We start from the raw sequence: 23,527 nt of genomic DNA, 5'->3' as shown, positions 1-23,527 counted from the left end.
ACCTCTCCAAGCCCTGGAAGGCTGGACGGCAGGCCCAAGCTCTCGGGGGTCCCTCTGGTCTTCCTGCAGTGACCGCCGTCTGTGCACATGGAATGGGGGCTGGGAGAGGACAGGGATGGGTCAGAGTGTCGGCAGCTTCTGATGCCAGTTTAGCAGCTGTTGGAGATCTTGGCCGAGAATTCAAAGCTGAATGACAATTTCCATTTCTCAATCCAGGTGGAGACAAACAGGAACCTCTACCCTCTTCTGTCTTTCAGTATCGGATAGCGTGAATGAGGCTCCCGAAAGTTGGAGCCTGGCCACACCGCCTGCATATGGAGCCACAGAGGGAGGAGTGACAGCAGGTGAGGGTTAACTGCTTGTCATTCTTGGATCCCTTGCTCCCATACATGGGGGTTTCATAGTTAGGACTCTTAGGATCCAAGCCAGCTTGGGAGGAGCCCTATTTCCTGTGCCCGCCTCTCCCATCCCACAGAAACCTTGACAGGATGGTCCTGAGGAACTGGGGACAGAGAGTGAGCCTGCCTGGTCTGGCCTCTATGCCACCTTTACCCTGAGCGCGGGGCAGCCACATGCTGCCGGGGTGGGGATGTTTGCCTCATCCCAGCCACCTTGCCAAACCTGTCCTCCCGCCACCCCCATGAGTGTGTCCCTGATGCTGCCGCACGCACAGGCAGTGCTCATCCGCATGCTGCTCCTGACATGAGTGGCAGGAGCAGGAGGCAGGAAGCAGAACTGGTTGGGCCCTGCCCGTGCGGCTCTCCGTCCCCTAATTAGATGTTTCCGGCAAGGCGGTGGCCGCTGTGGCTACTCATTGCCCACCCACAGCTATGGAGTGTGGCAAGGCCAAGCCAGCCTGGCCCTCTCCCAACTCCCTCGGGGGGTTCACAGGTTCCCCTTCTGTTGGTCTAACTTGCCTCCACCTGCCTGACATTGAGGACACAGGCCAGCGGATTCCCACCCGAGTGCCTTCCCTTTCAGCAAGTCCCCTCTCTTGGCTTGAAAGCTGCTGGCCCAAATAAATACTGGCCGAAGTGCCAGGGCCTGCCCCGTCTGAGGCCTCAGGTAGGCCAGGGCTGGGCATGAGGCCTGGTCCTCAGCTCTCTGGGGAGGGCAGGTGAAGCACATGGGAGGGTGCCTGGCCTCTGACCTCCTAGGGCTGGGGATGGGGCTGCCCCAGGGGTGGGGTGAGGGCTCACTTGGCTCTGAATGAGGTGGGGGGAGCCCAGTGTGTTAGCACAGCCCAGGTTGGTATAAGGTGTCCTCACACCTTTATCAGCAAGGGCAGGGGTCCTCCAACCCCAGCAGGTCAGCTAGCAATGCCCGAAAGGAAGCCGGTGCCAGCCATTGGCAGGAGGCAGCCCTGGAAACACAATGGGTCAGTCTCTCGGCCTGGTGTTTCCATTCTGTGGACGCCAAGTTTTTTCTCTTAGGCAGTATCTTTTCCCCGTTCTCCAACCGCTTTTCATACTGTGTCCATAATGAAGTTGAAACTGTGCACCTCAGCCCTCACACCAGGGTGGGCAGCCCTGACCAGCCGTGCACTATGCTTCCGTTTGCTTCCTTCCAGGACAGGGCTGGGCACCGGGAGGGACTCCATAGAAGACTTGTTGAAAGTGAACAGCGTTAGAAAGGAACCCTGACATTAACAAAGGCCATGCTTCGCTCCTGTCCCCTCTGTACCCAGAGGACTTGCCCTCACCTGCTCTCTTTCTGGGACAAATGGTCTGGCAGGATTCTGCCTCAGGTCACCCAAGCTAAGGATACACAGCTTGGCGGCTTGGGTGACGGCACCGCACGGGACAGGTAGGAGTCCCGTCTAGCCACTGCCTGAACCCAAGTTGCTCCGCTGTCCCCATTCACTGTTCCAGCCTTGCTCCCTGGAGGCAGACATGTCCTTCACTGCAAACACTTCCCAGGAATGATAAGAATCATCATCATCAGAGGCCAAATCTCTCCCCTCCCCTCCCCCACACATTTATTCTGGGGCCCAAAGCTGACTTTCTTAGTCTTTCGAACTTTGCCTGGAAGGAGCACTGCCCGGGTCCCCATACTGCGTAGTCAGGGCCAGGCTGAGGAAATGCCAGTCTCCTACACCACGGCCTGGCTGCCTCCCTGGGGTAGGCACGTGCTGATGAACTGGCTGAACAGAGAGCAGAGGCACCGGAGCTGAAGGCAGAGACGGGGTGGTTGGGGGCCTGGAAGAGGCCCTGGGATGCTTGTGGCTGGGAGAACATTCTAGCTTTCAGGCTCCATTTACCCTCAAAAGAGCCTTTCTGGCCTAGAGCGACTGCACCCAGCAGGGGCTTGGAGGGCCACCAGGAGCGTCCCCTTCAGTATATGAAGTGGAATTTAGCCCAAGAAATGGAATTTAGCCCTGCGTACAAGTGGCAGGTTTCATCCTCAAGAAACCAGCATTACTCCCCTAACTCCACAGTCAATATTGACATAACAAAGGAGAAACACCAGGGGAGACGAGGGGGATAGAGAGGAGTGAAGGGCCCAAATAGGTCGCATCTAAACTTAACCACAAACCCTTTCAACGCTCCCAGCGTAAGTGGAGCCATCTCCTACCCTCTGTGGCCCTCCAGCCACTTCTGGGCTTTTCCCTGCCTTTGGGAGAGTGAGGCCCAGGGGAAAGGTTCTGCACTCAGGATGGGAACCTCTCGAATTGTGCCTCAGGGACTGGTCAGACTGGGGCCCTGGAGACTGAGCTGTCAGGTTGGGGCCAAAGGCCTTCAGTCAGTCAAAACCCTTCCAGGCGCTCTCTGATGCTTTAAGGCAGGGTGTCCAAACTGCGGCCCACGGGCCAACTGCGGCCCACCGGCCAACTGCGGCCCGCAATCCATTGTTAATTGGCTCACAGCAAATTCCAAAAATATATTTAGTTTACTTAAATAAACCAGGTGAGGCAATACGTACTTCACCTCGAGTGAGTGGCCCGGCTGTTTGTGTATTTTACTGCATATGGCCCTTGGTAAAAAACGTTGAAAAAAGTTTGGACATCCCTGCTTTAAGGTCTCAGAGCGCCCTGGCGGAAGGTCAGACTGCAAACACTTCCCTGTTCCCTGGCCTTCCCGGTGCCTCTCTCAGTGGGAACGGATGGGCTCAATGCTTAGCTGGTTCCAACGTGCCCAGTCTGTGAGGTGGGGTGAAGGAAACGTGCCCAGCCAGCTCCTGGGGTCACAGTCGACTGGTGATGGATGGCCCAGCCAGGGGACAGGCCACCGCCCACCCCCCCCACCCCCCCAGCCATCTGAGGCACCTAAGCGTGGCCCAAGAACATTCCATTTCTCATTTCCAAAAACTGTGGGAAAACTCTCCAGTGGGCCACCTGGCTTTTGAGGCAAAATTAAGATCTTTAACTTCTACCCTTTACAGGACTCTTCCTCACCCGAGGAAGGAGGGCAAATTCTCATCTTTGCCTTCCAGGTTAGACCCTACCTAGTGTCTGGGGACCATCGTGCAGAGCGAGCAGGCTGCAAGTCTCTCTCACCTGGACAGCAGCAGCAGGTGACACAGACACCCACAAGCCCTCCTATGCACCTGGTGGGACAGGCCCTGGAGTGTAGGTCTCCCCCACCATTCCCCCTAAGGCCACCAGAACTGTGATGGGGAAAATCACTGGGACGCAAAGAAGTCAATGATTTCAACAAACGGAATTTCTTTGTCCTTTGTAAAAGTCAACACATGATCTGTAACTGATTGGGACGTGAAATAAAACGAACAGCACTCTGAGTCTCGCACAAGGCTCAGCTCACCTTTACCACAGTCCAAGTTTAGTTTATCAGATCCCAAGAAGCAGCTGAGCAGCAAGTCAAACACGGGTGAGGGAGGAGGCAGGAGGGAGGAAGCTGTTGGGTCCCTCACCAGGGAACTTGGGGAGGCAAGAAACTCTCAAGGGAAACCTGGGCCCACACCCTAATCCACCTCAGGTGAGGAGGCAACTCACTTCCCGTTTTGTCGCAGTCTCCCCACTGGAGCCATGAGAGACTTGGGGCACAGTCCCTTGTTTTAAGGAGGCTGCAGAAAAGGGGCCTCTGCGCTGTGAAACATCCCACCAGCGCCACAGACCACTGGGTCCTGGAGGGTCAGGCCACAGAGATCTCACCGCTATACCCACTGTCTCCAAATGTAGTCAGGAGAGAAATTGAGGCAAGAGCCCTCACCAGGGCCCCTCACCGCCCTCATTTCACCACTTTCTTACAAGGCCTGGGGCGGTGCCAGGGAGCCAGCGGATCAAGGGTCAAAGTCGGTTGGTTAATTACAATCACGCCCCCCTTGGAGGCGCCGGGCAGGGTGTTCGGCGCATCCCCCGCCCTACCCCCAAGGCCTGGGGAGGGGGCGTTCCGAAGGAAACCGGCTTTCTCCAGAAGATTTCGATGGGGGTGGGGGAGGACAGAAGGAGCAGAAGCGTTCTCAGGGCTAAGAGGAAGATGTCACTGCAGGAAGAAACTCGGATTACTCATTCAAAGTGGACTCGGACGCCACCATCGAGGCGTTTTCCAAAAATAAACTGGGTGCACCAGCTTCCCGGGGCCTGGTCCACGGGCTGTGCAGTGGCCTCCTTAAAACTTTCAGCTCATTTGTGTCCTCTGCAAGGTTGAAGGAGGAGCGTTTCTAACAGAGTTGAGACCTGATCCTACCTTTGTCTTCAGGGCAAGTGGGGTGCAGCCGGGCGCGTGCCCAACGGTCTTGGCGCACCCCGCCGGCGCGACCCTCACCACGACCTTCTGGCCACCAGTGTTGTGAGGCAGAGGGAAAGATCAATGAAGGCGGCTTACACTCTGAGTCTTCGCTTACATTTTGCACAAATCTCAGACGAAACTCCACCTCGCTCCCTGCCCCCCAAAGTGGCATCGCTCCAGTGCCCTCTTCCCGCCTCATAAAAGTCCCGACTTTCTAGATTTACGACGTGAGAGTGGAGGGTCGCCTGAGCGGTGACACACCCCGTTGCCTACCCTGCGCCGAGGCTTGGGTCCGTGGAGGGAGGGCGGCACCGCGCGGACCCTTGCTCCTCCGACCCGCGGGGCCTGGGAACCGCTCTCGCCGGGACCTGGCGGCCCCCGCCCCTCCGCCCCCAACCCGCGCCTCCTTCCGCCGCCCCCGGCCTCCCCTCCCCCTGCGCCCTGGGTCGACCGCGCAGCGAGCTAACGGGGCCGCGTCCGCTTAAATATTAAATCGGGCGCCCGGACTCCGCGGACCGCGGCGCTCCGCATCGCTGCGTCCTGCACGTCCGCCGCCCCGACGGGGCCCCATGCTGGCGGGCGGCGGGAAGCCCCGGGCCCATGGGCCGGCGCCTCACCTGGCACGTAGATCTCGCCGCGCTCCTCGTCCGGGAGCTCGCTCCAGTTTCTCTTGCACGTGGAGACGCACGGCTTCTTCACCAGAAATGCGCGGGGCATTTTCGAATCCTACTCGCCCGGTACCGTCTGCTTCCGTAACCAGAGTCGGCGCCGTCCCACCTTTCCCGGGCCGGGCTGGAGGCAGCCGGGGGGAGGAGGCAGGTCAGAGAAGGAGTCGCCAAAGCGTCCCTGCTTTCCTCCGAGAGACCGTGCCCGGGACGGCGCGCGCCCCCTTTCCGACTCCGCTGAGCTGTCGCCGTCCTCCCTCCGAACGAGGTCCCCTGCAGCCAGGTGCACCGGGCGAGAGGGAAGCGGTAGGTAAGCGTCTCCCGGCTCGACTGGCGTCCCCCACGGCCGCTCGGGAAGTCTTAAAGTGCGAGCCGGACGGACGGGTTCACGCTTTATTGGCTCGGGGCGGTGAGTGTTGGTGGCTGGGGCGGGGAGGGGGGTGATTTGAGCTAATTATCTTGGAGTGGCCCGGGGAACGACAGCGCATGCGTTGGGAAATAACGGTGACAACCCACCTATTTGTTACCTGTTGAACCGGTTTCCATTCCGCTGCCGGTGAGGTGGCCTCGCGGCCTGGGCTGGGTGGCCAGGCGGGGGCGGGGGAACGGGCGCGGGGCACCCAGCATCCGGCGGCCCAGCCGGCCCAGCTGCCGCCCGCCGGGACCTCCCCGCCGGGGCGCAGCGTTCGCCAACGGGAGTTTGGGAGTTTCGGAGAGAGCAGGGGAAGGGAGGGGGTAACGTTATTTGCACCGGCGCTCGCACGCTCTGAGGGTGATGAAACTCGCCCAACTGGGCCCTGCCCGGCGCGCCCCGGGCGCCTGGGGAGGCGCGAAGCTGTCGGGCGGGAACGGGCAGCTGGGCCCACACTTGTTGAACAGGGCCTGAGCCCAGGCGGCGCCGGATCCCAAAGGCCTGGCTGAGCAAATCGTGGTTCAGCCCAGAGGTATATGTTGGGTGCCGGCTGCGGGAAGGCACGCGGGGCCGCAGAAGCGCTCAGGCCGGTGGGCGGACGGACAAGTGGGGATGCACAGGGCCGCAATACAAAGCGGAGAGCGCTGAGCTGGCCGGGGAAGTATGGAAGGCTTCGTGGAGGAAGGGGCTGTTTAAATCGCTCTGAGTCCACCGAGATCCTGAAAGACCCCAGGGCCTTAGTCCCTGGGGCGTACACACCCGCAAAAACACTCATCTTTGTGCCCAACGGTGGAATTTCAGGTGCAGCAAGCCGGGAGGTGAGCCGAGGGCGGAGGACACCTGGCAAAGTCAAGACCAACCTACTTTGCCGGGCTGCAGCCAGCACAGGCAGCGAGCTCAGATCCGCTTCCCCCCCTCTCTCACTCTTGGCTTAAGTTCGGCCTGGGACCTCCACCCCCAACCATTCATCATCCTTGCCCAGTCTCCAAGCCCGGCTGGAAGGAGGCTGACCCTCCTCAGAAGCCTAGAAGTGCTTGGTGGCCTCCTTGAGGCATGTCACTATGACAATTTGGCCACATTTTACCAGCCGACCTAGTCAGGGCAGGGATGAGACGTCTTCCTCTTTTTAGCTCTCTCACCGCACCATATAAAATAAACATCTCCGAGTCTCTACCACACACACATCTTCCTCACATATTAAATGTTTGTTGGAACAGATTAGGAGGAAATGAGTTTGATAAATGAATTCACACAGTTCAAAAGTCAGGAGTCAAAAGAGAGGCAGCCTGTTGATAGTGGACTTGTAGGCATCAGTCGAAAAGGATAGTTTTTCAAGGGGGGAGGCTTCCAGAGGCCCTTTACATTCCCTCACAGGACTTCTGTGGAGCACCCATGGCTGGGTGGGGACAGTGTGGACCTGGGGGGCAAATGAGCTTCCTCCTCTGCTCCTTCCTGGAGCCTGTAAGTTTGACCAATGGGCTTTCCTTTTCAGCCTGTTTCCTTGTCTGTCACCTGAGAATCTTATCACCTACCTCCTGGGGTCACTGTGAGAGGGCTGTGGGCTCTGGTGGGGCGTTGTTTGCCCCCTTCCTCTTCCTTTCCCAGGGCTCTGCCTTTACACAGCCCACACTTCCCTGTCAGCCTTCCGCTCTTACCCTGGACTCTTTCATTCAACTGACATTAAGTGAGCACCTCCTATGCACTTATCTTTTGAATACATTCTGGAGAAACAACAATGACCAACACAGTCTATCTAGGAGAGAGGTGAAGGTAGTTCATTCACTCAACAAATATTCATTGAGTACTTTGGTTGTGCCAGACCCTGGCAAGGGCTGGTACACAGTAGGTGCTTAGGGAGCACTATGATACAGTCTTCAGGGAGGACCCTGGACACAAGAGACAATCTTTCTCTTTGGAGGAGAAACTCAAATGTCCCCACTTGTGGAAAGAAAGTTACAGTGTTTGGAATGAAGCCCCAGGAGGGAGGGATGCTCGTGGATGCTGCCCACTGCCCTGTCTCCCTGTCTACTACTGTGCCTGGCACATACTAGGTCAGCAATAATATTTGTTGAATGAATGAATATCCTATTTTTCTTGACTCGTGACCAATTCAGCTTTTCGTGTTCCCACTTTTGGGAGAGGCCTGGATACAGAGCAAAGTTCTTTATTATAAGGAGAACAATAGTGCACGTTCAGTGATAAAACGTGACTGGTGCTGGCTGTCAGGGAGAGACTAGAAAGTGGTGGGGACTTTGGCAATGTGCCCATCTAGAGGGGCAGTGACAATCAGGTCATTCCAGCACAGACAACCAATGTGGCCACATCTGTCCATTTTCCAAAAGAAGCCAGAAATCCAAATTTGTATGTGAACTCTACCAATTTTTAATTGTTGACTCAATTTTTTTTTTTTTAAATATGGAATGAGTTCAAATACATTGTGGGTCTGATTTGACACATCGGCTGCTGTTATGTGGCCTGTGGTTCATGGGCATCTCTGGAACCAGACAATGTGTGTGAACTTGGGTGAACACCGAGCTAAACTGTAAGCTCCATGAGGGCAGGCACCGTCTGCTCTGTTCACACAGTGCCTGTTAGATAGTCATTCATCCTTTAATTCAGTCAATGAGTATTGAACACCAGCATTATGCTAGGCACAAGGCAAACAGAGAACTAAGAAAACTATTAGTGTGAGGCAGGACGCTAATGATGGGATAGTGATGGGTGGGGGTGCTGAGATCTGAATAGGAGGGAATAGCCAGCTGTGTAGAGCAGGGAAGAGCCTGACCCACAGAAGGAACAGCTGGTGTAAAGGCCCCAGAGTGGAAGTAAGCCTAGTGCGTGTGCGAGGAAGCGAAAGGTGAGGTGGCAGGGTCGTGAGGGAATGGGAGGGTGTGGGAACTGAGGCTGGCGAGGCAGGCCGACCACATCATGTGAGGGGCAGTGTGGTGGAAAGCCTTGGGGTCTGCTGTGGGGAGAATGTCAAGAGAGAGGTGGTGAGGGTGGCAGTAGCGAGACCTGTAAGGAGGCTGCTGTAAGCAGGAGGTGATGGTGGCTCGAGCCAGCTGCAAACCGCCATGAGTGGTGATTCTAGGTGTTCTGAGTGGACATCTTTCATTGGCATAGTGGACAGGAGTGTGAAGGAAGACCGAAACGCAGCAGACAAGTGAGGACCATGCCCCCGAAAGAGCGCTGGCTTGTCCCTACCTTCGGTGCTCAGCTCCCATCCCAAGCAGCCCAGGGAGAGCTAGGGCAGCAGCTGGATGAAGGAAGAAGGTTTGGAACAACCCCTTCCTGTTCTCAGAGAGGAGCCGGGATGGTGTGGAGGTTGAAGGCAGAAAGGCTTATGGGAGCTGAAATGTACCAAGAGGATAAGCAGGAAAGAGCACTGAGCCAGTCAGGCTTCCCCGGACTCCTAGTCTCTGGGGACTTGGGCCAAGCTACCTCACCTGTTAAGGCCTCAGTTTACACATCTGTGAAGTGGGGCTCCTACTTCCCGTTTTTTCCTCAGAGCTAGCTACTGAGGCTGTCAATTTGTTTTTGCCCAGAAGCCTAGCAGCCCTTGAAAATGGACTCAGTCTTAAAGCAGGCCAATGGTGCCCCTGGCCACCAAGGCCTCTGCTTGGCTCAGACAACGGCCTTTCCAGTTTGACAGTAGCCCTGTGGAGGCTGCAAAGCCCCTAATAAACTATGAAGTGCGGTGGGTGACTGACTCCTACATCTCTTGCTGAGTTTCTGCCCATGGGCCTCCCAGTCCACTGTTAGGGTGGGCCAGGGCCCCTTAGGGCCTGGCGGGGAGCCAGGGGCTGCATGTGGGCAGAAAGCTCCTGAGCTAGAGCTGGGGGGAGGGCAGTAAGCAAAAGATGAGGGTCACTGAGCCAGCTGGAGCCTTAGGAACCGGGCAGGGGGAAGACGTAAGTTCCTGTTGGAAGCCTAGGAGCTGGGTTAGGCTCACCACTGTGGTCCCATGTCGGGCCTGCCAGACTATTTCATTCTCACGGTTCCCCCAGCTTTCTCCATCTCGGATACTGGCACCATCAGCCGCCAAGTACTCAGGGCCAAAGCCGAGTCATCCCACCTCCCTCTTCCCTCACGCCACACATCCACCCACTAGCAAGTCCTGTCAGCTCCCAAATCGCTGGCTTCCACTCACACCTCCATCTCCATAGTTATCACCCTGGTCCAAGCCCTGTCACATCTCACCTGGACCACATAACAGCCTCCTGACAGCCTCACAGCTCCTCCTCACCTCCCCCAGAGGGCTGTCTCCCCTCAGCTCAAACCCTCCAGGGGCTTCCATCACAGCTGGAATAAAGTCCTCGATGCCTGGCACACTCTGGCCCCTGCTGGCCTCCTAACCCCGCGCTCGTTCTGTGTGTACCAGCCACACCATTTGCCCTCTGTCCCCTGAACAGGCCAAAGCCTTAGGTTTCTCCTCTGTTACACCTGGTGCCCGGAACGCTTTTCCCTACGTGATGGCTGACTGCCTCTTGTCACTCAGGCTTCAGCCAAATACTCCCTATTCTGAGAGGCCTCTGACCACCCCAACTAAATCCTTGTCCCCCCGAGTCACCTCTGTCATGTTACCCTATTGTTTTCTTTGCAGCATCTTTTACTCCTGAAACTTTGGTTTGTCTTGTCCTTCTGTGTAAGTTCTGTACATGAGGGACCTCTTTTAACACCGTTAGTAACTTTATTTAGATAGAATTCATGTACATAAAACCCCTTTAAAGTATGCAATTCAGTGCTTTTTAGTATCTTCACAGAGTTGTGCACACATCACCCCAATGAAACCCCACACCCATTAGCAGTCACTCCCCGTTCCTCCCAACACTTGGCACTTACTAGTCTTCTTTCTCAATGGATTTGCCTGTTGACGTGTTCTTTTTAAAAGATCCCTGTATCTCCAGTGCCCAAGGCTGTGAGGACGGGTTGGTCACATCCCCCATTTTACAGATGAGAAAACTGAGGCTCAGGACCCCTCAGGAAACTGACTTGCCTTTTCCAAGCCTCGTATCGAGTGTCTCCCCAGAACTGGGCTGCACTGGGGAGGATGGAAATTCAGCAGGAAGAGATGGAATGACGTGTGGGCATCAAGTGAGGTGTTCCCTGCTCAGCCACCTGGCTGAGACCCACACCTGGGCCCTCTCTGGGAGGTCACGTTCGGGAGCAGGTCTGCTGACTGTGGATTGAAGGAACACGCATGTCCTCAGTACTGAGAGGGAGAAGGGCACGCAGGTGAGGGCAGAGCCCATCCCAGGATCTACACCCAAGAGGGCTGCAGGCAGCCGGTATGGGAGGAGGGCGAGGTCAGGGGCAGTGAGGGGCTGTTTGCTGAAGTCTGGCTCTACCACTTAGGAGCTTTGTGACTTTGGGCAAGTGACTGCACCTCTCTGGGCCTTCCTTTCCCCATCTGTGACTGGTACCCATCATGGGGTATTTCGGGGTTGCTGTGAGCCTGTGAGTCCATGTGGATGCACCCACCACAGCATCAGGTACCACATGTGGGTGCCCTCCCTTTGGACCCTGGGCCCTAAGGAGCCAAGGCTCAGAAAGGCTGGCGGCTATCAGAGGCTGAGCGGGGGCCAGAGCCAGAGTCGGATTTCCTGACCCTTTGAAGCCTGTCTCCTCAACTGTAAAAAGGGGTCTAATAATCATTCCTCCCTCCCTGTGAGTGGTGAGGGCTGTGCAGTTATCAGCACCCTCTGGGCCTCAGACAGGGAAACCAGACAGGCTCCTTGTTCCCCTCCCAGGGCTGCTCTCATCCTGGCCTCTTTCATCTTAGGTTTAATTAGCCAGGCCGCCCCACCCCACAGCCTCTTGTGCGGGAGTCATCACTCCCATTTTATAGATGGGGAAACTGAGGCACCTAGAGGGAAGTGGTTTGGAGCTGCCGCCTATGAGTCAACTGTGGAGCCAGGGCCCACAGGAGCTGGGACTGGGCTTTCCAGCTGGACCTGTCCCTTGGGGTGGAGCCTTGTCTCCATCCCCCTGGCACCCAGATAGCCAATTTTTCAGCGACCCTACCACTTCATGCCACCTCCCATCTGGAGAACAGCAGGATGGGGTAGGGAGGGAGGGGCCTGTGAAGCCTGGAGGAAGGAGAGAAACTAGTTGGGAGCTGCTAGCATGGGGGCTCAGGTCTGTTTCATCTTCAAAGCAGGCTAATTAGAGCCAGAGGCGTTAGTCAGGCCGGCGGCTGTGGGGTCTGGACGCCTTCAGTTCTGTGCCCTGGAAACCTGCGATCAGTGGGGCATCAGCAACCTCGGTCCTAGGCCTAGGGGAGGCTACTGGGTAGGCCCCTGCCAGCTCCCTAGAAGCCCTGATCCAGCTCTCTGGAAGTCAACAGTGCTGGGTTTGGGCACTGCTTGGCCCCAGTTCTTCCGCAGCGAGGCCTAGGTTTCCCGGTGGGTGCTAGGCGTGCCGTGCATTGAGCCCCATGAGACACGCCAGGCCCTGCCAGTCCGCACGTTTGCATCCCGTTGTTTTCCGGCTTTATTGCGGTTTACGGTCTTGGCGTTCCAGCTTTACCACGTCCTGGCTGCCGCGACCCTGGCCAACCGTAGGCGCCGCCTAAGGCAAAGGTCAGCCAGCTTCCGCCCGCCGCTCCCCGGGCGCCGGCTCCGCGACCCCAAGCCGAGCAGGTGGGGGGCCCCGGGCTGGCGTCGGAGAAGCGAAGCCAAGCCCTGAGGCGCCAGCCCGACCGGTTCAGCCGGGCCGCGGCGCGCACTTCCTGCGGGCGCCCTGGGACCGCACCTTGCACACCCCCCCAGCGGCCATCCTGGGGGCGCGAGGACCCGTACTCCGCGGCCTCTAGGGGCCGCGCGCGGCTGGCGCAGGGTGCGGTGCGCCGGGTCGCCGGCGTGGGCCCCGCTGTTTGCCATCCTCGCCAGTCCCGTGGGCGCTGTCCATCGAGGGCCCTGGGATCGGAGGGACCCCAGCACCCGGGAACCGGGGCCACCCAAGTCCACCGCTCCTGCCCGGGCCTGCGGCGGTTTCGGGGAAGGGGGGCCTGCGTGCATCGGGACAGTTACTCAGCCCCAGCGAAACCGGCGTGTCGGCACCTGCCGGCCTGGCGGGAGGGGAGGTGGCGGCCCCGTTACCGCCCCGCCCCGCGCGGTGCCCGCCCCGTCCCCTCCGCCCACGCGCCGTGCGCCGCGCCCCGCCCCGCGCCGCCCGCCCGGAAGGAGCCTGCAGGCCGTAGCGCCGCGGGAGGCTGAGTCAGGCGAGGTGAGCTCGACCGGCCCGTTACCGCGGGCGCCAGGGGCCGGGGCGGCGCTGTGGTTTCGGTGCCGGCCGCGGGCGGGCGGCCTAATGAGCTCTCGGCACGCACGCCGCGCCGGCGGACCGCCCGGCGCCCCCGCCCTTGCTTGCCCGCGTTTCTGCCCCGCGGGTACCTTGGCGGCCCGCCCCAGCGTCACCCCCGAAACCTCTCGGTTTCATCTTGAAACCCGGACGCGGGGGTCCCTGTTGGCGTCTTAGCGTGACCTAAGGTGGCTGGGAGGGTGACCGTGGCCTCTTTGGGGTTGGAGCAGGGGCTCGGGCGCCCTCTAGCGGCCTCCGGGCCCGGCGCATCTCGAGGCCGCCAACCTGATGACCCCTCACTTCTCCCTGCAGGGACCTGCGCGCCTGACCATGGGGCCCTTGAGCCGGGAAACCTGGGTCCAGCGCCTGGGCGCCTTCCGGGCCAGCCCGTCCGCCTTCATGGCAGGTCCTGAGGGTGAGGATCTGGGTCGTGACCTGTTGAGCGACCTGAGGAGTGAGAAGCTGAGCGAGCAGACCAAGGTAGGCCCTACATGCGCCCCTTGGCTTGTCTCATATGGTCACCTCAACCCACTGGGCCCTGAACTTCATCTTTGTGATTCCCACCTAAATCCACCATCCCCAGGTTTCCTTGCTGGCCCTGAGCTTGGAGTACCCAGCCGAGCTGTGGCCCGATACCCCTGCAGCTGAGGCAGCCGTCACCTCCCTGTTGGACACTCTGGACTTTCTACCCCCACGGTCCTCAGCTCTGCGGCGGCCCCTGTTGCTGGCGGCTACCACAGCCTTGGTGGCAGGAGGTGCACTGGGCCCCACCTCTGGAGCCTCTCTCCGGCTCCTGCACCTACTGCTTGGCTTGGCTTCCGGCCGTGCTCTGGGGCAAGGTATTGGCCACGCCTCGGAACAGCGCCCCCTGCAGGCCACAGCGTGCGAGTGCCTGCGGGAGCTGGAGAGCTGCAAACCTGGGCTGCTGGGGGGTTACCTGGGGCTGCTACGGGGTCTGCTGGGGCAGGGGGGCCCCGTGGGCCCTATCCAGCCACTCAGCCTGCTGCTGGCACTTGCCCTTCGCAACACCTTGGCGATACAGGCTAGGGCCAGGGCCAGCATGCAGGGTCTGCTTACAGCCAGGGTGTCTCCCACTGGGGGTGGTCCCTGGAACTGGACACTAGCTGAAGAGGGCGATGCCCACCTTCAGCCCCAGGTGTCCCCCTGGCTGGCAACTGAGGAGGAGGAGTGTGGCCTTTCAGCGCTAGAGCCCAGTCCTGAGGAGGCCCTGGAGCTGCGGGCTGCCGTGGCCCAGCTTCTGGACACCTCTTACCTTCTCACTCCTGTGGCCCAGGCCCAGCTTCTTTGGCAGCTGGGCTGGGCCCTGCGGGGTCTACGGGGACAGCTCCCAGTGCTCTTCAAGCCGCAGTTGGTACGGCTGCTGGGCACAGCACAGCTGACTCTGCTGCATGCTGTCTTGGCACTCAAGGCAGCCTTCGGCGAGGCGCTGTTCACGGCCCAGGACGAGGCCTTGCTGCTCCGCAGGCTCATTTTGGCTGCCCAGCACCCAGCCCTGCCCCTGCCTGCCCATCTCTTCTACCTGCACTGCCTTCTGAGCTTCCCCGAGAACTGCCCTCTGGGCCCCGCAGGCGAGGAAGCTCTCCCACTGCTGCTAGAGTCCCAGCTGTATTGTGGCCTCCTGCCCAGTCTCCTGCTCGACCCAATGGCCCTCCTGGCCCGCCTGCATCTGCTGTGCCTGCTGTGTGCTGAAGATGAGGAAAAGGAGGAGAAAGGTCAGGGTCAGAGCCCCCGGCGCTACTTGGAGGAGCTGCTGGCCAGCCTGTGGCAGAGGGCAGCCCTGAATGGGGGCCCCCGGGCCTTGGCCACGCTTTGCTTCCAGGCGTCATACCTGGTTGCTCACTGCCTGGCTGGACAACCTACAGTACTGATGCCCTTGATTCATGGACTGGCCCAACTGTACCGAGCCCGGCCTGTGCTGGCTCCCCATTTTGTGGACCTCTTGGATCAGGTGGGCTCTGAAGTGGGGGAGCCCCTAAGGGTGGTGCTGCAGCAAGAGGTGGTGTCCAGGCCAGGTGGGGATGAGGCCCTTGGTTGGCACCTGCAGATGCTGGCAAAGGTGGCAGACCGGGATGCCCAGAGTGCCACCCTCAGCTTCCTGCAGGCTGCAGCAGTTCACTGCACAGACTGGGGCCTCCAGCAGGCCCTGCTGCAGGTCTGCCGGGCCCTGCTTCGGGCAGGTGTTGGGGGAGGCCTGGCAGACTTGTTGCAGGCCCTGGCTAGGCAGCTGGAGGACCCAGATGGACGGGACCACGCCCGCCTCTACTATATCCTCCTGAACCACCTATCAGCGCCCAAGCTGCGGGTGGCCCTGGGTCCTTCACTTGTTGTACCTGCACTAGCCTCTTCACTGGTGGCTGAGAACCAGGGCTTTGCTGCGACGCTGATGGTGCAGGAGGCTCCAGCCCCGATTCAGCTGAGTGTGGGGGCCCGCAGAGCCGAGGGCCCGGTCCCAGTGCTGCAGCTCCAGGTGGAGGTGCTGGAGCCCGTGTACTCTCTGGAGCTGCGCTTCCGCGTGGAAGGACAACTCTATGCACCCCTGGAGGCTGTCCATGTGCCCTGCCTATGCCCTGGCCGCCCCACCCGCCCTCTGCTCCTGCCCCTGCAGCCCCGACGCCCGGCCCCCACACAGCTGGATATCCGCGCGCTGTACACCACAACCACTGGCCTCACATGCTGTGCCCACCTGCCACCCCTGCCTGTGAACTTTGCTGACCTCTTTCTGCCTTTCCCTCAGCCCCCTGAGGGGGCCACGCTGCGCTTCTTTGAGGAGCTCTGGGAGTCTTGCCTGCCAAAGGGCACTGAGAGTCGCTTATGGTGCCCTCTTGGGCCACAGGGTCTGGAGGATTTGGTGTCCCGCCACCTGGAGCCCTTTGTGGTGGTGGCCCAGCCCCCCACTAGCTACCACATAGCCATTCGCCTGCCCCCAGACTCGAGGCTGCTGCTGAGGCTGGAGAAAGCCCAGGCAGACGGAGTGCCCGTGGTCCTGCGGACTGATGACTGGGCCGTGCTCCCCCTGGTGGGGGACTACCTCCGTGGGCTGGCACCTGCTGTCTGAGCCCAAGGGCCAGGACAGCCCTATGGCTCCTTCCTGTAAAAACCTACATTCACCAATGACCAGCTCTGGTTTGTTTTCTTCTGGACCCTGATTGGGGGCAGAACCACTGGGATGAGCGTCAGAATCTCCAAGAAAGCTTCCAGGCTAGGAGCCCTCAGGCTACAGGGCTCCAAAGTTCCTTCCTACCCAAATAGGCTGGGATTCTCCAGAATCCCTACCCAGGAGGCAAGAGAAAAAACATTGTCATGTCTGCTTCCCAGAGAGGGTCTGGCCTTGCCCAAAACCACCCAGCAATTTAGGAATGAGCCTGGAGCTGGATTTGGGCCTCCTGACCCGTGGGCCAGCGTTTTTCAATTCCTGAGGTTTGCCTCAGGGATCTCAGGCTACATAGGATGATGGAGTGCCAGCCATAAACAGAAGTGGCAACCCCTTCCCTGGGGAGGGAGGCTCCCCTCATGCGACATGGGTCGGAGCCAGCTCTAGGAAGCCTGCTAGTAGTTCTGAGGCTGAGAGGGGCCTCCATGATCTGTGCTAAAACTAAGCTGGCTTTCACCTCATCCTCTAGGAAACCTCATCTATGGACCTAGGCATCTTCCCAAGTAAGAACCAACCCCTTAGTTCTTATTCCAAATATGTAAGATATTTAGGGTTCCGATGTATTGAGGCCAACTCAGCTGTCAGGCGCTGAGCCAGTGTTTTCCACATACATTGCCTCATTTCATCCTTGCAACAGCTTAGCAGGGCCCCACAGATGAGGAAATCAGGAGGCCAGAGGGGTTGAGTGATTTTCCTATGATGGCCCAGCTGGTTGGTAATCGTATTTTGTCATCCAGGAGCCGGTTTCTGTTACCACACCATCAGAGCAAAGCTTTGCATGGGACCCAGAGGCCCCACCCTCTGTGCCCTGGGCCGGCCCCTAGGAGGCTGCAGTCAGCAGTGCTGGGTGGAGAATGACCAGAGGCTGAGGCCTTACTGCTCTGGGGAAAGGGCCTATTCTGTTCCTGCCTCCTCAGCTCCCAGCCTACAGGTTCCTGTGGGCCAGTCTTGACCCTCCTGATGGGCGGGCTACAAAAGGAAAGAAGGGCCTGGGACAAGTGGGGCTGTCCCAGGCCCTTCTGTCCCTTCTGGGACAAGAAGGTCTGCCCCAAGCTTGAGCTCCTGCAGTAACTTACTGTGTGATCTGGACAAGCCATTGCCAAATCAGGAAGGGTTTGGTTCCAGGAGACAGAAACTGCTCCAGCTTTTTGCAGCAGAAAGGGATTTAAGATAGAATCAGGTGCTTACAAAATCTCGGGGAAGGCTGGAAAAGTGATCCTCCAGAAGGCCACCACTAGGACTGTTCCAGAACATACTGCCCTGTCTGCAGTCCAGTTCCTCTCAGCACCCGGGAAGCTGGGCCCAGATCCTGGAACAGCCCACTACTGCCTCTTGACCCCCACAGAGCCAGAGAGCTGATGTTGCTGCAGAAAGACAACATGCCACAACTGGCAAACGGCCTCAGCCTTGGTGCCTCCATCCACATCATTCGTAGGGCATCTAATAAGTGGAATCTGTTCTCACACAGACCTCTAGTGGCAAAGGAGTTGGAAAATGTACTTGTTTTCTTTTGAACCTCAGGTGCAAAAGGTGGTGTTAATTCTTCACCTGCGATTAAAATAATTGGCCCACATAAGGACTCACCAGCCATCCTTTTGTCCATCCGTCCGTCCATGCTTCCGTCCCATTGTATCCACCCACTCCTGTGCTGGGCACCACGTGACCTCCAGCTCCCCTGCCACCCTACCATCACAAGTGTGCCTCAGCGGACATTCTTGCAGACCTTTGTGACAGCTTACCTAGTATTCATACCAGGAGCAGAGTCGCCGATTGTAGTGTGTACATGTGCTTAATTTGACTAAGATGTCCGAGTAATTCGCTTTTAGCTTTGCATCCTCTCAGTATGGGAAGCCACGCTGTGAGGTAGGGGTTGACCCTTGGTGAGCCAGCCTGCGAGTCCCACCGCAGCCCACCCCTTTGCACTCTTAGTATCCACATAACCTCTGCTCCTCCTTCAACTTTCCAAAGATCGTGCCAACAGGCTCCTGCATAGCTACCCCTCATACAACCAAAACTTCCCAGAGGGGAGACCCCAAGTCCCCTCAGCCAGTGTCCACCTGTGTGGACATGACCAGTGTTCACCAATGGCCGGTTCTCCACTTCAGGCATTCTTGCACCCTTCCCCACCTCCTGGGCGTTAGGCCAGGCCATGGGACCAGCTCTGGCTCATGAGACGTGAAGAGTTGGTTCTGGGGCAGGAGGTTTCATTGCCGGTGCTTCCACCCCTCTCTCCCCTGCGGTGGAAGCATACATTGGAGGTTCTGAAGTTTACTCATAATCTCACCTTGATAAACTGTAACAAATGCATTGGATTATGAAGTGAATCATCAATAACACCCACTTTATATGAAACAAGGAAAGACGTGGAAGGATATCGATTAATGTATATTTTACTTGCAAGGAAGAAAGTATTGCACAACAAGGTGCAAGGCAATAATTAGGGCTTCCAGCTTTAGCAAATAGAAATATCATACAGGATGCCCAGTTACATCTGCATTTCAGAGAAGCAACTCATTTTTTATACGGCCTATGCAATGTTTGGGACATACTTAGACTGAAAAATTGTTGTTTCTCTGAAGTTCAGATGTAACTGGGCATCCTGTATTTTATCTGTCAGCCCTAGTGGGGTATTTAGAACTTAATTGTCCCCCTACCCATTGCGTGTTCCTTTTGCCTTTCAGAGATCTTTACCTAGTGGGGTGACCTTTATGCCTGAAGGGTCTAAGTCATGGGTAATCCTATGTGTATTGAGTCTAGTCTTTCATAAACATTATCATTGGACCTGTCTGTCCTCAGAGATGTCCCGGGGAATCTCCTGGGTATGGACACCCCTCCCCGTCTCCGTTGTATGACAGCAACAGTTTCTTCCTTGACAATCAGGATCAATCCCCCTTTTAGAGCTGTTGGTTCTGAGGATGGCAAGATGGCAGGCTTTACTTCCAGCTCAAAAGAGAACCACTGCATTCTTTCTCAGATACTAAGGACTAAACCAGCAAAGCCCAAAGCTGGAGGAATGGGAAGCAAGTACTTTGTGAGAGACTTCTAGGTAGCTGAAGATAATGGTGGCAGTGTAGGTCCCCATCTCTTGGAAGACAACATGGAACAAAGAGAAGATACAACTATATAAAAGCAACCCTCGGCATAACCTGGAGACACAGAATGCTCTAATTGTTATTAAAAACAAACAGCACATGACAGCCATACTCCTGGTCCCAGCCCATCCTGCCATGGGCTCTGGGCAAACAAAGACAGGCTGAGAAAAATGGGGTAAAAGAGGGGAGTTAGGAATAGGGCCTATGCTGGAGCTAAGATCACACCAGAAAGACTAAGTCCACCCTAAGTCTGAAAATGTTAAAAAGTGCCGGGGGGGGGGGGGGAATTGGACTATATAGGGAAGGGATTTTTAAGTATATGTGAGATTTAAAGGAGCAGTATTTGAAATACATAGATTCTGGGGGAACAAAAAAATGCAAAAAGGAAGATTTGCCATTTGGATGTGAAAGGGGAAGTAAATGGAGAAATTTCATGGTTCTGCAAGACAAGACAAAAATCTGAGGACCTACAACTCCTCCCCGACTCTACAAACAAATCCATTAAAGTATCTGGACTTTGCAGTGTTGACAGAGAGCACATGAAACAGGGATCTTATAAAACACTCAACACACAAATGAGCAAGATAAAGAGATTAATAGGTTCATACAGAATTATTGCAAAATACCAGAAAATGAATTTCATCATATATCAACCAAAGAAAATTCACACACACCCCTGGGAAAACAGCCACGAAATAGAAGAAAGCTGTCATACAACACTCTTAAAACAGAACGAAATATACTCAAAACATGCATGTGAAGATAGGCAAAACCACCTTGGAAAGAAAAGAAATAGACAAAACCCAGGAAGAAATTGAAAGAGAGTTGATTGAACTCAGGAAATGAAAGAAACAGACAAAATTATCTATAAATAAAGATCATTACCAGATGGCCAAGGAAGAATACAGTAAAAAATATAATAAGGGGCATTGAAGAAAGACAGAAACGATCAAGAGAATGAAAATGAGATAAAGTAGAAGAGGTCACAAGAAAGTAATGGAAACAGAATATAGTCAAAGAAGAAATCACAGGGCCGGCCCAGTGGCTCAGGCAGTTAGAGCTCCATGCTCCTAACTCCGAAGGCTGCCGGTTCGATTCCCACATGGGCCAGTGGACTCTCAACCACAAGGTTGCCGGTTCAACTCCTTGAATCCTGCATGGGATGGTGGCCTCGGCCCCCTGCAACTAAGATTGAACACGGCACCTTGAGCTGAGCTGCCGTTGAGCTCCCGGATGGCTCAGTTGATTGGAGTACGTCCTCTCAACCACAAGGTTGCCGGTTCAACTCCCGCAAGGGATGGTGGGCTGTGCCCCCTGCAACTAGAAACGGCAGCTGGACCTGGAGCTGAGCTGCGCCCTCCACAACTAAGACTGAAAGGACAACAACTTGAAGCTGAACGGCACCCTCGACAACTAAGGCTGAAATGACAAGAACTTGACTTGGAAAAAAAAAGGTCTGGAAGTACACACTGTTCCCCAATAAAGTCCTGTTCCCCTTCCCCAATAAAATCTTTAAAAAAAAAATAAAAAGAAGAAGAAGAAGAAGAAATCACATTTGTATTATTAGGTCCCTGAAGAAAAACCAAACAATGAACCAGTACTTGAATACTGCAATCTAAGAAAACTTTCCGGGAAAGAAACACCTGCACATTCAAAGGGCTCACTGGGAACCTTGGGAAATTCACCCAGAACAGTCAACTTTGAGACATATCTTCATACCACTGTTAGATTTCAAAGATTTTTTTCAAAAATATCCCTAAGCTCTCCAGGTAGAAAGATCAAATAACTTCCAAAGGTGACAGAACTAGAATGGCAACATACAAAGCTCCTAGACAACACTGGAGCAGCATCTTTTAAACATTTTTTAAAGTGTAAACCTAGGCTTTTAAGTTCGCATAAATTGTCCTTGAGTGTCAAGGCTATAGGAAACAGTTTTCAACAAGTACTTACACACCCATGAGCCAATCTGATACAGATGCACTTCATCCAACCAAGAGATGACAAGATCTAAGACTAAAATAAAGGTGGGCACGAAGGTTAACAAAAATGTTATATATTGTGACAAAGCAGAAACAATCTAACTAAAAGCATGGAGGGAAAGGGAGAGGGGAAGAGGAAAATAGGATAAGCTGACTGATGGCTGTACAGGTGCCTGTCGGCTCCAAATCCTCCCTTCATTGCCTGCTCTGTGAAACTAGGTATGGACCCCTTAAATAGCTCTTTGCCAGCTGGCTCATTGTTAAGCTTTGTCAGTAGAGGGCGCAGAAGAACCATTGCAGAAGGGAGTTTAGCTGATGTGCTCACTAGACAATCTCCAGAAGCTTCTCCAGCACTCGGGCGTCTTCCAGCATCAAGCAACTACAGCGCTCATTGCTTCCCCAGCTACAGGCTCCTGCAGTGTGTGGTAGCCAGCAGCAGCCAGCAGTGCAGCAGACAGCTTCTACGCCCCAAACTCCACTGGAATTATTCAAACTAGCCGATCCTAAGCTGTTTACTCTGCCTTGCTTTGCCTTTCCCTCAGAAGCCCGGATAAAGGCCATAGCCCATGCTGTCCCCTCTCTCCTTTCTGCCCCCTGACAAATGCCTGTGCTTACCCATGGGGCCTGTATGGTATGCCATGCCTCCTGCTTCTGGGGGGACTGTAAGGAACACTGAACTTTTCTTTCAATAGCGTTGACCCCCTCCGTCATCACTCGGTCAGCTCTATAAGTAAAAATCCATGGGTACAATTAGGACAAGGAAATACCACATCCTATAGGACAGCCGCCGGAAACTAACTAGCAAGATCTTGTCTCCTAGTGGACGACTTATTGAATCTTCAGTAAGCAACCCTCATCCCCTCACCCCCCGCCCCTCTCACTAAGCCTGCTGTTCTGGGAACCAGGCTCATGGTAAAGCCAGTGATGCCCGTGGTTCTGGTACCATTGCTTCATTTTTCTTTCTTTCTTTCTTTTTTTTTTTTTTAATTTGGGGAAGGGGAACAGGACTTTATTGGGGAACAATGTGTGCTTCCAGAACTTTTTTCAAGTCAAGTTGTTGTCTTTTCAAACTTAGTTGTGGAGGGTGCAGCTCAGCTCAAGATCTAGTTGCTGTTGTTAGTTGCAGGGGGCGCAGCTCACCATCCCTTGCCGGACTCCAGCTGGCAACCTTGTGGTTGAGAGGACACGCTCCAACCAACTGAGCCATCGGGCCGGCCCCCCATTGCTTCATTTCTTTTGCAACAAGAAGAGGTACCACACTAGGAAGCAGTGCTCTCAGGGGATATCGCCATGAAAATACCAGCTGAGGCTCTATGGTCAGAGAAGGCAAAGCCATCTCCAGAAGAAGCAAATTCTGCCACTTTCATAATGGAAGGCATCCAATGTAATCAACCTGAAACTGAGTGTCTGGCTGACCTCCTGGGATATGTTCTCCTATATTGGGAGCTCAGTGCCGGTGTCTCCTTTGGAACATTAGGCATTGGTCTGTGGCAGTTGTCAGATCAGCCTTGCTGAGAAGAAATTCATGTTGCCGAGCTCACTGTGCATCACCTCCATCCCTTGCCCATGATGACTTTTTTCATGAACTGTGGTCACACAGCAGCCTAGCCGTTTGTCCCCCCCCCAACCTTTCCCTAAGGAAAGAAGAATTTGTGGGACTGTGCCTCTCTGGGATTGAGTTTATAATATCCTGAGTCTCTCCATCTGGTCTTCAAGAGAAGGGTCTGCAGTCAACGACGAGTAAGATTCCTCATGGGAGGGACAACTCAAGCCAGACGGGACCCCGTTGAGACCCCAATGAGCTGTAATAAGAAATAATAAAAAGGAGCCTTGCCCCTCCTTCCTCTTGATCTTGTGGGAAGCTGCTGCTGGCCCCTGCTACTCCCTCTCACCTTATTGTGAGAGAGGCCAGTTAGAGCGATAAGATCTAGCTTTTTCTGCTCAGCTCATGGGACAGTTTCACTGTGAGAGACTCTCTCCCCCAGGGTGGTGCATACCACACCTTAGTCATCTTAGGACGACATGCTTTGGCTGCTTTGGGACAAATAATTGGATATTGAAATCATTTTTTTTTTAATTGGTGTAAGAGTTTCACAGACCCTGCCTCTAATCATGTGATGTTCATTGTTTGTAATCAATAAATACTGTCAGTGACCCGATTCGGGGCTCCAGTCTCTTGAGGCTGCAAGTCCCTTGGTCCTCTGTGATTTAACTGTA

General features: G+C 55.7%; 2 protein-coding genes across 5 annotated transcripts in view; one reads left to right on the top strand and one right to left on the bottom strand.

Annotated features, from left to right (window-relative positions):
- Positions 1–5,259, bottom strand: part of OVOL1 (ovo like transcriptional repressor 1) — an 11,067-nt gene extending 5,808 nt beyond the window's left edge. The window contains exons 1-2 of the mRNA XM_074336706.2: positions 5,235–5,259; positions 4,962–5,168 (exon numbers count right to left, since the gene is read on the bottom strand). Of these exons, the coding sequence (XP_074192807.2) occupies positions 4,962–5,168; positions 5,235–5,259 (232 nt within the window). The remainder of the gene's footprint in view (positions 1–4,961; positions 5,169–5,234) is intronic.
- On the top strand, positions 5,184–23,527 carry AP5B1 (adaptor related protein complex 5 subunit beta 1). Of its 4 annotated transcripts, none has more exons than XM_019737896.3 (3): positions 5,184–5,659; positions 13,380–13,547; positions 13,651–23,527. In XM_019737896.3, the coding sequence occupies exons 1-3, from the start codon at positions 5,258–5,260 to the stop codon at positions 16,141–16,143; spliced, it is 3,063 nt and encodes a 1,020-aa protein (XP_019593455.2). In that variant the 5' UTR covers positions 5,184–5,257; the 3' UTR covers positions 16,144–23,527. The 4 variants fall into 4 exon arrangements, with proteins under 4 accessions (XP_019593455.2, XP_019593454.2, XP_019593453.2 ...); XM_019737895.3 differs by having other exon boundaries at positions 5,524–5,663; XM_019737894.3 differs by lacking the exon at positions 5,184–5,659 and adding an exon at positions 12,104–12,992.

This window comes from Rhinolophus sinicus, chromosome 14 (genome assembly GCF_057876585.1).
Source record: "Rhinolophus sinicus isolate RSI-liver-muscle chromosome 14, RSI-T2T, whole genome shotgun sequence".
NCBI lineage: Eukaryota > Metazoa > Chordata > Mammalia > Chiroptera > Rhinolophidae > Rhinolophus > Rhinolophus sinicus.
This window is presented reverse-complemented; position numbering and strand designations above follow the sequence as displayed.